Source organism: Pan troglodytes, chromosome 10 (assembly GCF_028858775.2).
Source record: "Pan troglodytes isolate AG18354 chromosome 10, NHGRI_mPanTro3-v2.0_pri, whole genome shotgun sequence".
In the NCBI taxonomy this organism is placed as follows: domain Eukaryota; kingdom Metazoa; phylum Chordata; class Mammalia; order Primates; family Hominidae; genus Pan; species Pan troglodytes.
The window spans coordinates 101,938,679-101,952,967 of record NC_072408.2 but is presented as its reverse complement, the minus strand read 5'-3'; the positions used below and the strand labels follow the sequence as shown (position 1 = coordinate 101,952,967).

At 43.0% G+C, this 14,289-nt stretch overlaps 1 protein-coding gene and 1 pseudogene across 3 annotated transcripts in view; one reads left to right on the top strand and one right to left on the bottom strand.

The window, feature by feature from the left end:
- FGD6 (FYVE, RhoGEF and PH domain containing 6) overlaps nt 1–14,289 on the top strand; it is a 136,682-nt gene that overhangs the window by 108,154 nt on the left and 14,239 nt on the right. For 2 of the 3 annotated variants that reach the window (XM_054663413.2, XM_016924003.4), the window contains 5 exons: nt 914–972; nt 1,056–1,127; nt 1,844–1,912; nt 2,439–2,522; nt 4,394–4,473. In XM_054663413.2, the coding sequence (XP_054519388.2) occupies nt 914–972; nt 1,056–1,127; nt 1,844–1,912; nt 2,439–2,522; nt 4,394–4,473 (364 nt within the window). The remainder of the gene's footprint in view (nt 1–913; nt 973–1,055; nt 1,128–1,843; nt 1,913–2,438; nt 2,523–4,393; nt 4,474–14,289) is intronic. The other variant, XM_016924004.4, reaches the window with a different exon arrangement.
- On the bottom strand, nt 8,361–10,567 carry LOC134807587 (peroxiredoxin-6-like; annotated as a pseudogene).

Sequence of the window (14,289 nt, the reverse complement as noted above, 5' to 3'; positions counted from 1 at the left end):
GAATGCTACTGTCATATTGTTCTGAATAATCTTTGTGTGGGTTTCTAAGGAGTATTGCATGGAGTTTGGCATCCCTGCCTCCTACCCACCAAAGGCCAGTGGATCTTCCTGGTCATTGTGACAACCAAAAATTGTCTTTACACATGTTCACATGTCCCTAAGGGAGCACTATGGCCTTGGGTTGAGAATAACTGCAGCCCCAAAGCTGAGAAAATGCAGACTTTTCCCTTTAGACCTAGTTATAAAGATGACAAGGCTGGAGTATGGAAAAACACTTTTCTAAAGGCAAAGGGTTAATAAAAAGAATAAAACACAGATAGGCCCATGAAGCTAATAACCCAGCTCACAAAATGACACTTGGAAATTCCTAAGATCTAGGATGCTTCCATGTGGGATTTCCCCCATTTCTAATTCATGCCTCTTGGAATCAGACTAAGAGACTGAGACCTGATCTTAGTCATTTCTCGTAGTTTTTATTTCTATAACAAGATCCTTTTTCCTCACTATCCTTCTCTCCCAAGACAGTTTATACTGGGATGGTCCTTATCCTCCAGGTGAAATCCCATCCTTATCTTTGTAAACTTGAATAGGATAATCAAATCACAGCACAAAACAACCCTGACATTCATACTGTTAATAAACATGGTCTACAGTGTCTCTTTAGAGTCTTCTTTTGGCTCATTGTTTCCCTATATATTGTTTTGGCCAGGTTTTTGGTGGTGGTGGTGTTGTTTGGTTTGGTTTGGTTTTGCCTTCATTGAACCTTATATTTCTGCCTACTCACAGTCAATAAGCTCCTCCAGAGGTTGGTTGCTATAAACTAGCTATCTTGTCCCCTGGAATTGCTTAATGTTGCAAACTATTTGTTTCCATTGTAATTACTAAATGCACGTTTTGTTCCTGCCTATTTCAGATGCTCTTGCTGTTGTTATAGAGGTAGCCAACCACGCCAATGACACCATGAAGCAAGGAGTAAGTGTCTTGTTATCAGTGGCTGGTGTGGTCTTGAACCTGAAAGCCCAGGCCTTCATATGCTTTCCATTGTCTTTCTGTAGGACAACTTTCAGAAACTTATGCAAATTCAGTACAGCTTAAATGGACACCATGAAATTGTGCAGCCTGGTCGGGTAAGCATTTTACATTGCTTTTCGCAAACTTAATACGATGCATTTAGGTACCATCTGTATCTGTTTATCATTTTATAAAAATAGGTTGTTTTTGTTACTCTTCATTGATTCAATCTTGATCACTTTATCCGTTCAAAACATTCATGATGTAAGTCACTGTGACAATTCACTTAGGAATAAGCCCATTTATGAAGTAAGTCCAATTCAATTAGGGGAGCGGCAAGGGACCCCACAGAGTATCTGATTTAATGGGATCGTTTTATTGTGTGATGCCAGCGACCTCACACAGTTTTGAAGACAATTTCATTTAACATCTTTAATGTAAGAGAGGATTATGAAGGGAGGGGGGAGATTGGTATTTTGATCCTCCTCATATAGCACAAAAGTGGCCTAGGGAATTAATTCGGGAAAATTACAAAATGCAGTTGTCAGGATGTTGGGTATGCTTCAGGATCAAGTACACGCTCAGTCAATTACATGTGTCTCCATACAGTATCCCAGGGGCCAATATTGGAATTATCCAACCCTGCTTGCTTTTCCGATTCCTAAATGATTTAAGGGTTTAAAATTAACTATGACTGTAAAAAATCTCAAGGAAACTGTGGCTCCCTAGTCTGTCATGAAAAAAATTCTCAGGGAAGAAAGTTGAAAAGGAAATTATATTGTCGTTGTGTTGTAATGGTAGGACTAAATGGGTGTTTGTTTGGGTGAATCAGGTTTTTCTCAAAGAAGGAATTCTGATGAAGCTGTCTCGGAAAGTGATGCAACCTCGAATGTTTTTCCTGGTAAGAGGACTTGTGTAGTTCTGATGCGGCCGAGGTAGGGATAGTTGTTTAAGGAAAGGAGACATTTATACATGGTAGATAAGCTTAGCACCTTCAAATATCAGCCTCACCAGCTTCTTGAACTGGCCGTACCACTTAATTGCATTTCAAGTATGGGAAATAACGTCTGTTATGATGTATAACCAGAAGATTATTTCTTTTTGGAATTTATTCCATTTCTAACTTGGAAAATTGTTCTAATCATTTGTTTAGGCAGACTAATACCTTTGTGGGATTTAGAATTCAAAAAACATTAAATCTGTTACAGAACTTGGAAATAAAGCACGTTTTCCAGAAAGTGCCTTTTAAATTATATTCTAATAAAACATTCTGGGTAGTTCTAGTGTATATAGCAGAATATAAGTATTTTATTCAGAGAGCTATTAGCAAAGAGGTATTATTTATCCTTTAATCTTGTATCTTGTCAAAATCTTTGTGGCAGTAATGTGTTTCTTTACTTTCTCCCCTGAAATGTTTCTACTTTCAGTTTAATGATGCCCTGCTGTATACAACACCAGTGCAGTCTGGGATGTATAAACTGAACAACATGCTCTCACTGGCTGGAATGAAGGTCTGTGCATCTGTTAGATGTTTTGTTTTGTTTTGTTTTGTTTTGTTGTTTTGTTTTGTTTGAGACGGGGTCTCATTCTGTCACCCAGGCTGGAGTGCAGTGGTACAATCTTGGCTGACTGCAACCTCCACCTCCTGGGTTCAAGTGATTCTTCTGCCTCAGCCTCCTGAGTAGCTGGGACTACAGGCACCCACCACCACGCCTGGCTAATTTTTGTATTTTCAGTAGAGACGGGTTTCACCATGTTGGCAGGCTGGTCTCGAACTCCTGACCTCAGGTGATCAGCCTGCCTTGGCCTCCCAAAGTGCTGGGGTTACACAGGCGTGAGCCATGATGCCCACCCAGGTGATTTGTTTTTAAACCCAAATAAGGTCGGTGTGGTGGCTCACACGCCTATAATCCTAGCACTTTGGGAGGCTGAGGCCGGTGGATCACAAGGTCAGGAGTTTGAGATCAGCCTGACCAACATAGTGAAACTCCATCTCTACTAAAAATACAAAAAAACAAAAAACAAAAATTAGCCAGGCATGGTGGCGCGCACCTGTAATCCCAGCTACTCAGGAGGCTGAGGCAGGAGAATCGCTTGAACCTGGGAGGTGGAGGTGTCAGTGAGCTGAGCTCGCGCGACTACACTCCAGCTGGAGCAACAGAGTGAGACTCCATCTCAAAAAAAAAAAAAAAACCCAAATAAAGGCTGGGCATAGTGGCTCACACCTGTAGTCCCAGCACTTTGGGAGGCTGAGGCAGGATAATAACTTGAGCTCAAGAGTTAGAGACCAGCCTGGGCAACATAGTGAAACCCCCATCTCTATTAAAAATAATAACAACAACAAATATATGATATATTTAGAGAAAATTCCCCAAGATAAACATCTTTCTTACATCCTTTACTTTTCTGTCTATATATGTTACTGTTTATGCATTTGTTTTGTTTTGTTTTGTTTTTTTGTGACAGAGTCTCACTCTGTTGCCCAGGCTAGAGTGCAGTGGTGCGATCTCAGCTCACTGCAACCTCTGCCTCCCCAGTTCGAGAGATTCTCCTGACTCAGCCTCTTGAGTAGATGGGACTACAGGCTCAGCTAATTTTTGTATTTTTCACAGAGACGGGGTTTCACTATGTCGGCCAGGCTGGTCTCAAAGTCCTGACCTCAAGTGATCTACCCACCTTCGCATCCCAAATTGCTGAGATTACAGGCGTGAGCCACTGCGCCCTGCCTGTTTATGCATTTGATTATTCATTCATGTAGTCGTTTGTTCACTCATGCATTAATGTATTCATAGGATATTTATTGAGAACTACTATAAACAAAACAGTAATGGGTTTGGTGGAAAATATGAAGATAAGTTGAAGCATGATTCTTATTGTCTTTCCTCCCCCAGGGACTTAGCAACTAGTTGGGAAGACAGTACACTACACATAAATACCTATAAAGTAGACAGTAATAAATATCACTATAAAGGCACAATTACAGTTTTGGGAATTCAGAAAATAAAGAACTTGCAGTGTTTGACGGTCATAGTGGGGACTGGCCTGCAGCTTTTGAGAGCAGCTAGGAAAGAAGGAGAAAGAGGAGGAAGAGCCAGTGGACCTTAAAGTATAGGTCACATTTGGCCACGCTGAGATGTAAGGGAAAGGCATTCCAGGTGGAGGGCATATTGTGAGCAAAGTCCTGGAGGTGGGAAAGGTGGGCTGGTGTGTGGGCTTTTCAATTCATCTGAAGCATAGAGTAGATGAAGGAGAACAGCAGTAGAGAAAGCTGGATAGGAAGGTTGGTTGTGGATGTCAGCAGCCAGGGCCATTGGACAACTTCAGCTCATTGATATGGTTTTCAGTAGGATGAGTCGGCTCAAATTGTTGTGCTTTCTTCCAGGTCAGAAAACCTACCCAAGAAGCCTATCAGAATGAATTAAAGATTGAAAGTGTAGAACGTTCCTTCATTCTCTCAGCCAGGTAAATTTCTTCTTCTTTTTTTCTCATTCTGAGTCTGCTTGCTAGGGAATGTCAGGAAAATTTTGGTTTTTGGTTTTTGGTTTTTTTTGAGACAGCATCTCACTCTGTCACCCAGGCTGGAATGCAGTGGCACAATCACGGCTCACTGCAGCCTCCACCTCCATGGCCCAAGCAGTTCTCCCACCTCAGCCTCTTGAGTAGCTGGGACCACAGGCATGCACTACCATACCCGGCTAACTTTAAAAATATTTTTTTGTATGCCAGGTGTGGTAGCTCACCCCTGTAATACCAGGACTTCGGGAGGCCGAGCTGGGCAGATCACTTGAGGTCAGGAGTTTGAGACCAGCCTAGCTAACATGATTAAACCCCATCTCTACTAACAATACAAAAATTAGCCAAGTATGGTGGCAGGCACCTGTAGTCCCAGCTACTCAGGAGGCTGAGGCAGGAGAATTGCTTGAACCCAGGAGGCGGAGGTTGCAGTGAGCGAAGATCCCACCACTGCACTCCAGCCTAGGTGACAGAGATTCTGTCTCAAAAAAAAAAATTTTTTTTTTTAGAGATGGGGTCTCCATATGTTCCCCAGGCTGATCTTGAACTCCTGAGCTCATGCAATCTTCCCGCCTTGGCTTCCCAAAGTGCTGAGATTACAGATGTGAGTCACTGTGCCGGCCTATTTTTAAGAATACATAAAAATAGATTTTTGTGAGTATAACAGGGAAAGATATTGCCAACACTTTTTGCACTTAGGTTAGCTACTGACTTTTTGTTCTTCTTTTTCTTCTTTCCCAATACCGTGCAGTTTTACTCTTGATTTACCGTGCAAGGAAGTGGCTGAGAGCAGAGGCAACAGTATGCTAGAAGCACAGAGATTAAAATGTTCTTCTGAATAGAATAACAATGGTGAAAGTGCTTTGCTGATCATTTTTTAAGTGGCTATTTCAAATTGTTTTTAAGAACAACTAGTGCTTTATAGGTTATTAGGAAATTTGTATGTGTCACTTAAAGGTTCTAACAAACCTATGAGGTAGGTGTAATCTCCTTATAAAAATTAGGAGACTAAATTACAGAAAAATGGAGTTGCTGTCTTACGGATACATATTTGACACAGCCAGGATGCAAATCAAAGTCTTTTGCTTTTAAGTCCATTGTTATGGGCTGGGTGCAGTAGCTTACGCCTGTAGTCAAGCACTTTGGGAGGCCAAGGCGGGTGGATCACCTGAGGTCAGGAGTTTGAGACCAGCCTGGCCAACGTGGTGAAACCCCATCTCTACTAAAAATACAAAAAATTAGCCGGACATGGTGGCGTGTGCCTATAATCCCAGCTACTCGGGAGGCTGAGGCAGGAGAATCACTTGAATCTGGGTGGTGGAGGTTGCAGTGAACCGAGATCACTCCACTGCACTCCAGCCTGGGTGATAGAGCAAGACTCCATCTCAGAAAGAATGGAGGGAGGGAGGGAAAAGAAATCCATTATTATTTATGATACCACCTTGCCCCAGACCGGAACCTGCAGTGACTTAATATGTTGCCATAATGTAATTCAAGTGCTGAGGAAACCTGAAACTCTATGACTCATAAAAATACATTATTGAGTTACTGACTGAGTGGCGGAAGTGGGTATTTGGGAAGGTTTGACTGGTGAAGGGAGAGATGCCAATAGTCATAGCATGCTCCACTGCACAATCTAAATAATGAGACACTGTCTTCTCAGACTTAACCTTTGATCTAATAAAAATAGAAGCAAACGCTTTTGTAACACTTACTGTATGTCAGGCACCATCATAAAGACTTTATGTGTAGTACTTCGTTTCATCTTCACAGCAACCTGTAAGGCAAGTTGTCGTTATTATACCCATTCTATGCTGAGAAAAGCCACTCAGCTATACTAGCAGAGCCAGGATTTGAAACCAGGCAGTCTGTTTCCAATTGTCCATACCACTGAAATCAACTAGGATCTTAGGAGCAGGTGGAGTAGTGGCCAGAATCATTTATTACTCTGCATCAGTCACAGTGCTCATGTTTTGTTTTATATTTATTTTCTCTTTTAAGTTCTATGATAACTTTGTGGGGTGGATATTATCTTGATCTTCCAGATTAGAAAAATGGAGGCTCAGAGAGATTCAATAACACATCTAAGGTTACACGAGTAGTAAGCAATGGAGCTGTGATTTGAACCTAGGTGTTTCTGACAACCTTTATAATTTTGCTTATGTCCATGAATGTCAAGGACTCAAACCAAATGTCTGACTTCCCAAAATCAGAGGACCACAAGAGTCATCCTGGGGTGTGCTACTCCTCTGAAATGCAATGGCTACTGCTGCCTGACATACAGGATGACAGGAGAAGACAAATACCTGTGTCTAGGGTTTGTCAAATGCTTCGCAGCTAGCAGTCAGAAAAAGCAAATTTCTTGGGGGTACCTGAAGCATCCACCAGATACCAATATTTAGAGAGTGCAGGTAAACTCTCAATCACTTAGCATTGTGACTTTTTCTTTTCTTTTCCTTTGTTGTTGTTGTTTTTTTGTTTTTGTTTTTGTTTTTTTGAGAAAGGGTCTCACTCTGTCACCCAGGCTGGAGTGCAGTGGCACGATCTCGGCTGACTGCAGCCCCCGCCTCCCGGCTTCAAGCGATCCTTGTGCCTCAGCCTCCCAAGAAGCTGGGACTACAGGCATGCGCCACCATGCCCAGCTAAGTTTTGTATTTTTAGTAGAGACAGGGTTTCACCATGTTGCCCAGGCTGGTCTTAAACTCCTGACCTCAAGTGATCCACCCGCCTCAGCCTCCCAAAGTGCTGGGATTACAGGCGTGAGTCACCACTTCTGGCCATCTTTTTTAATTTTAAAATAGAGATGACCTTTCACCATATTGGCCAGGCTGGTCTTGAACTCCTGACCTCAGGTGATCCGCCCACCTCGGCCTCCCAGAGTGCTACAGGCAGGATTGCGTTCAGCCCTTTTTTCGTTTTTGAGGGATAGAGGAGTTTGAACAAAAGTTCACAGAACAAGGCCGGTGCTAAGTGGCTCATGCCTGTAATCCCAGCACTTTGGGAGGCCGAGGCAGGTGGATCACGAAATCAGGAGATCGAGACCATCCTGGCCAACGTGGGGAAACCCCGTCTCTACTAAAAATACAAAAATTAGCCGGGTGTGGTGGCGCTTATCTGTAGTCCCAGCTACTCGGGAGACTGAGGCAGGAGAATTGCTTGAACCCAGGAAGTGGAGGTTGCAGTGAGCCAAGATCGCACCACTGCACTCCAACCTGGCAACAGAGTGAGGCTCCATCTCAAAAAAAAAAAAAAAAAAAGAAAGTTCAAAGAACATTAAGACCATGTATATCATGTTCCCAGTGAGTGCTTGAGCTTGGTTCTTAAAATCAAGAGGTTATTTTCAAAATTCCAAGGCGGAAATGCCTATAGAAAAGTCAAGTTTTAATTGCACTTCTATTTCCCAAGTAAAAATGAGCCTTGGTGAAAAACAGTAATCTATTTTATTAAGATTAAATAATTCAAGAAATTATAGTAAATGTTTCTTTCCTTGGTTGTTAGGTGAATATCTGGATGTTCATGATTTCCAGATCAGTACCAGACAGGTGTAATGAACAGCTCTGATCAAGATTTATATTTCTGTAACTTTTTTTTTTCCTTTTTTGTGACAGAGTCTCGCTCTGTTGCCCAGGAGTGCAGTGACGCGATCTTGGCTCACTGCAACCTCCACCTCCTGGGTTCGAGCAATTCTTCTGCCCTAGCCTTCCGAGTCACTGGGACTACAGGGGTGTGCCACCATGCCCGGCTAATTTTTTTTTTTTGTATTTTTAGTAGAGATGGGGTTTCACCATGTTGGCCAGGCTGGTCTTGAACTCCTGACCTCAAGTGATCCACTCGCCTTGGCCTCCCAAAGTGCTAGGATTACAGCTGTGAGCCACCATGCCCAGCAACATAACTATTTCCATTCTTCTTATCAATCAGGGTGGCAACCTCTCTTCCGCTGTCAGCTGGAGAGAGATAACTACCCCGTGAATCTCATGCAAGTTCCTGCCAGTGGTAGCTGGGTAGACAGCTTCAGTTTCTTGTCAGGAGCAAAAATAAACACCATAAGCTCTCACACCCATTCCCTTTTCTTCCAACTCAGGAGGATCCAGCATGCCCAACAAGACGGCAAGGTCCTGATCCTTACCATCAATGTTGGGAAAAGGGCATTTTTCTGTTCGCTCATCACTATTGTAAGCATTGATATCCTTGCTCCAGGCAAGATGGTCCTCAGTACTGTCTGTTGCAAGGGCAATCAACTTCACATTGCTCTTGGTGAATTCTGGTGCCAGCTTTGCAGCTCTGCCAAGCTCCATAGTGCACACTGGTTTAGAGTCCCGAGGGTGGGAAAAAAGAATGCCACAGGAGTCTCCTAGAAAGTCGTGGGAACAGATACAGCCAACAGTGCGATTAGCCTCCGAGTTGGGAGCCTTGTGGATGGCAGCATTAGTGACATGGTGGGCGAGACAGTGTAGCCACGGCAGCAAGCAGCCAGCTGGTCTGGGCAGTCCTGTTTGTGCTTTTGTTAGTAGTCTGGGGCTTAGTGATAAGCAGTGATAACTGAGAGCAATCATTGCTGAGTCAAACTAACTTTAGTGATGAGAGAAAGTCATTGTTTGGAGACTGGCATATGGAGAGCTATGAGGGAAGGCGATTGTCTGCTATCAACCATTAACAAATGTTTACTGGGCATCACCTACCCTGTCCAGGAGCTGGGGGTGTGCAATCCCTGTCCTTAAGGATAAGCTTTTATTCTAAAGTGGGAGATACATAATAATCAGGTTTATTTATATATATGCACATATAAATAATTTGGAGTATTCAATGTTATAAAGAAGAATAAAGTAGGCTGAGCAGATAGAAAGTGATGAGGTCAAGAACTTATATGGGGTGGGGGGGGTGATCAGAAAAATTATCTCTGAGGAGTATCAGAGACCAGAAGCAAATCCCAGATGGAAGGAACAGCAGGAACAAAAGACATACCAGGGAGGCAGGAAAGGGTATAGTATGTTAAAGAAACAGCAAGAATTCCAATATAGGTAGAGCCTAGTACTCCGGGGAGAGCCTAGTACTCCCCTAGTACCAGGGGAGATTAAATGTGAGTTACAGTTTGGTGGCAAGAGTTAGGGGCCACCCATAGTAAGGTCATTGAATTTTTAAGAGTTTTCAGCTAAGTGATAATATCTAATTTATGTTTGTGAAAGATCACACCGGCTTCTTTGTAGAAGACAGACCATCAGGAGACTACAGTAGAAGTTGGGCAGCCAGGTAATGAGTGCCCAGCAGATGATGGTGTGTCTTGGGTTAAAGTGATGAACAATGGTATGAATCAGAAAAAAACCCAATAGGATTACTAATGGGCTGAATGTGGGTTCTGCAGGGGAAATCATTGAACTGGAAAGTTCTTGATAAAGGAAAAATAAATTTCCAAGGGAGGATCAAGCTGGCATGAGGGAAAGAGAGCTAAGGCATATTGAATGTCATTGGTATGCCATGCTCTCCTTCCAGATTCCTCCAACCAGTTAGGCAGCTACTGCATCCCATATTAAAGTGGGTAAGGAGTCTCTCCATCTCTTCCCACCAACACACTGCATGCTCCATCAGCACAGATCTGCGTGTGACTCCATGCATGCCAGACAACTCCACAGCTGTCTGCCTTCCACAGGTGTTACCTCCACCTGCAGTTCATCCCTTCGTTCAGTAAGGAATATGGAGCCTCTACCTTGGGCCAGGCATTGTGCTGCGCATCGGGACACAGTGGATTAAAAATTAAAAGGGTCAAGTCAGGTGCAGTGGCTCACGCCTATAATCCCAACACTTTCAGAGGCCAAGGCAGGCGGACCACTTAAGGTCAGGAGTTCAAGACCAGCCTGGCCAACATGGTGAAACCCCGTTTAATATTTTATATTAAAATATAAAAATTAGCTGGGCATAGTGGCACACGCCTGTAATCCCAGCTACTCTGGAGGCTGAGGCAGGAGAATTGCTTGAACTTGGGAGGCAGAAGTTACGGTGAGCCGAGATCGCACCACTACACTCCAACCTAGGCAACAGAGCGAGACTCCATCTCAAAAAAAAAAAAAAAAAAATTAAAAGGGCCCTTCCTTCACTGAGCTGACATTCCATGGAGGAGGACACGCACTTAGCAAATATTAACACAATTAAGTATTGTGGTGATTAAATGGTGCATAGAAAAAGTACCAGGGGCTAGGAGGCTGTAAAGCAAAGGACCTTAAACTGCAATGGGGGAGAGAGGGCAGCCTCTTTCCTACAAACCCTGCTGTTTATATTGACTTAGGAAAGATAAGTAGGAGTCAGAGGGGCAAAGAGGAAAAAGGAAGAGCCTCCTAGTCATTAGGAGCACTGTGTACAAAGGTCCTTAGGTGAGAAGGGGCATGACATATTCAGAGAATTGGAAGGTCAGTGTGGCACGAGCTCAAGAATGAGGAAGAGAATGACCCAGGATAAGCCTGGAGGGACAGGTGACTTAGATGGTGCAGAACCATCTTGTGGGATTTGGTCTTTAGCCTAAGAGCCACAGGAAACCGCTGAAAGGCTTATACAAGGGAATGATGTGATCAGACTGGCATTTTTTAAAGAGTATCCGGCTGCTGCATGGAATCTGGTTTGGGAGGTGGTCTAAAGGAGGGGACTGATTAGACACGGTATAAGAGGAGTTCTTCAGAGGAGACTCCAGCATATACTATGAATTGGGAGATGGTGCCATGCACTGTGACAGGGAGCACTGGGAGAGGAGCAGCTTTAGGGGAGAAATTGGGAGTTGAGTTTCAGGTGTGCATATGGAATGTGAGGTGCATATGCAACATCCAAATGCAGCCATCAAGGGGCAGTTTCTGTAAGGATCTGGATTTCAGAGGGAAGTAGGGGCCAGAGGCATATATTTGGGCACCATTAGCTTAGAGATGACCACGGCTGGCAGACTGAATGAGGGTACACAGAGAGTTCCCTGCCAAACTCCTGTAACTCTTTAAGTCCTAACTTTGTCATCACCTTTGCAGAGCCATCCCTGCTACTTACATAAGGTAATTTATGACTTCTATGTTATTTATCTACATTTGTCATATCATATGTTAATACATGTTTCACCTCAATTCAGTGTGCATCCTTACAAGTGAGGTATATTTTGTCTGCCCAGTTCTTGGCTTAGGTCCTGGCTTAGTAGGCTCCCAGTGAATGTTACTCACAGTGTTACTCACAAATCAAAGTGATGTGGCCTTTGAACCTCAGAGAAGCATCCTGCAGTTAGTCCAAGTAGTAAATGGTGTGGCATGGTCTAACAACCCCAAATCCTTTCTATTGAAGGGTTTTTAACCTTTTTTTTTTTTTTTTTTTTTTTTTGAGACAGAGTCTCACTTTGTTGCCCAGGCTGGAGTGCAGTGGCACAATCTCAGCTCACTGCAACCACCACCTCCCAGGTTCAGGTGATTCTCCTGCCTCAGCCTCCTGAGTAGCAATGACTACAGGTGCGCACTGCCATGCCTGGCTAATTTTTGTGTTTTTAGTAGAGACAGGGTTTTCACATGTTGGCCAGGCTGGTCTCGAACTCCTGACGTCAGGTGATCCACCCTCCTCGGCCTCCCAAAGTGCTGGGATTACGGGCATGAGCCACCACGCCCGGCCAGGTTTTTAATCCTTGGCAATTCATCCCAGTCATTGGGAAAGTGGTACTTACTTGACACAAATTTGCTTTCTTGTACTATACACATTCTATAAAGAAAATAATACTTGACTTAACAGTTTTTCAGTTTGAGGAAGATGCTGATTCTTCTGCTAATCATGTTACAAAAGGAGACTAGAATATCTCCACTGGATGCTGCGGGCAAATGTGTGTGGTCTGTGAGAAATGTGTTATCGAGAGCTGGTAAACATTGTCTTGGCAGAACCCCACACAGGAGAGAGCCAGGAATGATTAAATGAAAGAACAGCATATGTGACATGATTTACACGTTGAATCACATTCCACATGCTCCCTGGGCTCCAGAAGAATCCAACAGCAATTCTCAAATTTACCATCTGCCTCTCTGCTTTCTGTTACTCTTCTGGTGAGGAGCCGGGGAGGGAGGGAGAGATGGTAATGTTTTATGAATGTTTGCTTGGAACCCTGAGCATGTATTCTCATCATGTAGTTCTGCAGAGAACATGAGCAGAGGCTAGCAATGACCTGGTGGTGAGAGGTCCAGTCCTTAACTACACTTGGGTTTAATAACAGCTCATCACTTAGTCTGTTGTCTATAAAGCAAATTATCAAACATTACTAATTCTCAGTTTCCTTACCTGTAAATGGTGAAGGTGGGTGATGATGTTGTAGGTGGGGGCAAGGGGTGTAAGATCCAATGTATATTCCATGGGGAAGCTCTGAGGGTGAGACATGGTGACATTTGCTAAGCATTTAGCAGAGTTGGCTGACATAGTAACTGTTAAATGGCATCTTGTTTTGGCAGTAATGCTAGAATAGTAGTGGTAAATAAGGCAGGGTTTTGTTTGGTTTAGAGAGAAAGAGGTTATTTCTTTTTTGCTGTTCTTTGTATGTAATGAAAATTTGAGAAATTAATTTGATTTAAAATTTTATTTGTAAAGTGGATCTCTACCTTTTTTAATCCACATGAATGAACATTCTAAATGGCACTCAAGCCATGGATTAGGGAGGCGCTTTCTGAGAATGATGATTGTAGGGAAGGTGAGTGGTTTCTATTCTTGACCTGACCTGGGTTCTCTAAAATACAGCAACGTATGTCTATATGTACCATTATTAATGGTGGAATTTTTTATTTTAGAAACACTCTTTAAGAATTCAAATATACTTAAAGTTAGGGCAAATAATACCAGAAACTGCATATTCAGGCACCCAAACTAAAAATAATCATCAAGATTTTGCCACTGATTTTCCTGTTTCATAATTTTCTATTTTAAAACAAATTGCAGATATCAGGTCATTTTACTTCTGCTTTTTTTTTTTTTGGAGACAGTGTCTTGCTCTGTCACCCAGGCTGGAGTGCAGTGGCACTGTCTCGGCTCACTACAACCTCCACCTCCTTGGTTCAAGCAATTCTCCTGCCTCAGCCCCCTGAGTAGCTGGGATTACAGGCATGCACCACCACACCCGGCTAACTTTTGTATTTTTAGTAGAGACAGGGTTTCACCATGTTGGCCACGCTGGTCTCGAACTCCTGAGCTCAAATGATCCACCCGCCTTAGCCTCCCAAAGTGTTGGGATTACAGGCGTGAGCCACCACGCCTGGCCGATTTTACTTCTGTATACCTCAAAATGCCTCTGTAAATTAAACTACAGACTTTTTTTTTTTTAACACAGTCACAATCCCATTCTGATGAATTTTGTTTTATTATGATGGAGTTTTAATTATTTATTAAAGTCTTTCTTTCTCTCATTCCCTCTCCCTTCCTCTTTTCTGCTCTTTCTGTACTGTGTATGTATAGATTTATATGTTTATTTTTATTTATAATACCTAACATGTGCCTCTCAGTTTTAAATATACAAAACAAAATTTAAACAGTGGTTTCATAAGTATGCTGATACCAGTAATGATTTGGAGTTAACATGGTTTTGGGAAAAAGACATGGTTGGAAAAACAGAGAAAAAAAAATACCCTTGTCTGACCAAGCTTGCCCCTATTTGGCCCAGTCCCATCTAGCGCTGAATTAAAGATACCTCCTGATGAGCTGGGTAGGGACAGAGAACTTGGTGGGTGAAATAGGTAGAGAAGCCCTAACAAAAACTGCAGCCTTTACCGTGTGAACCTCATTGTC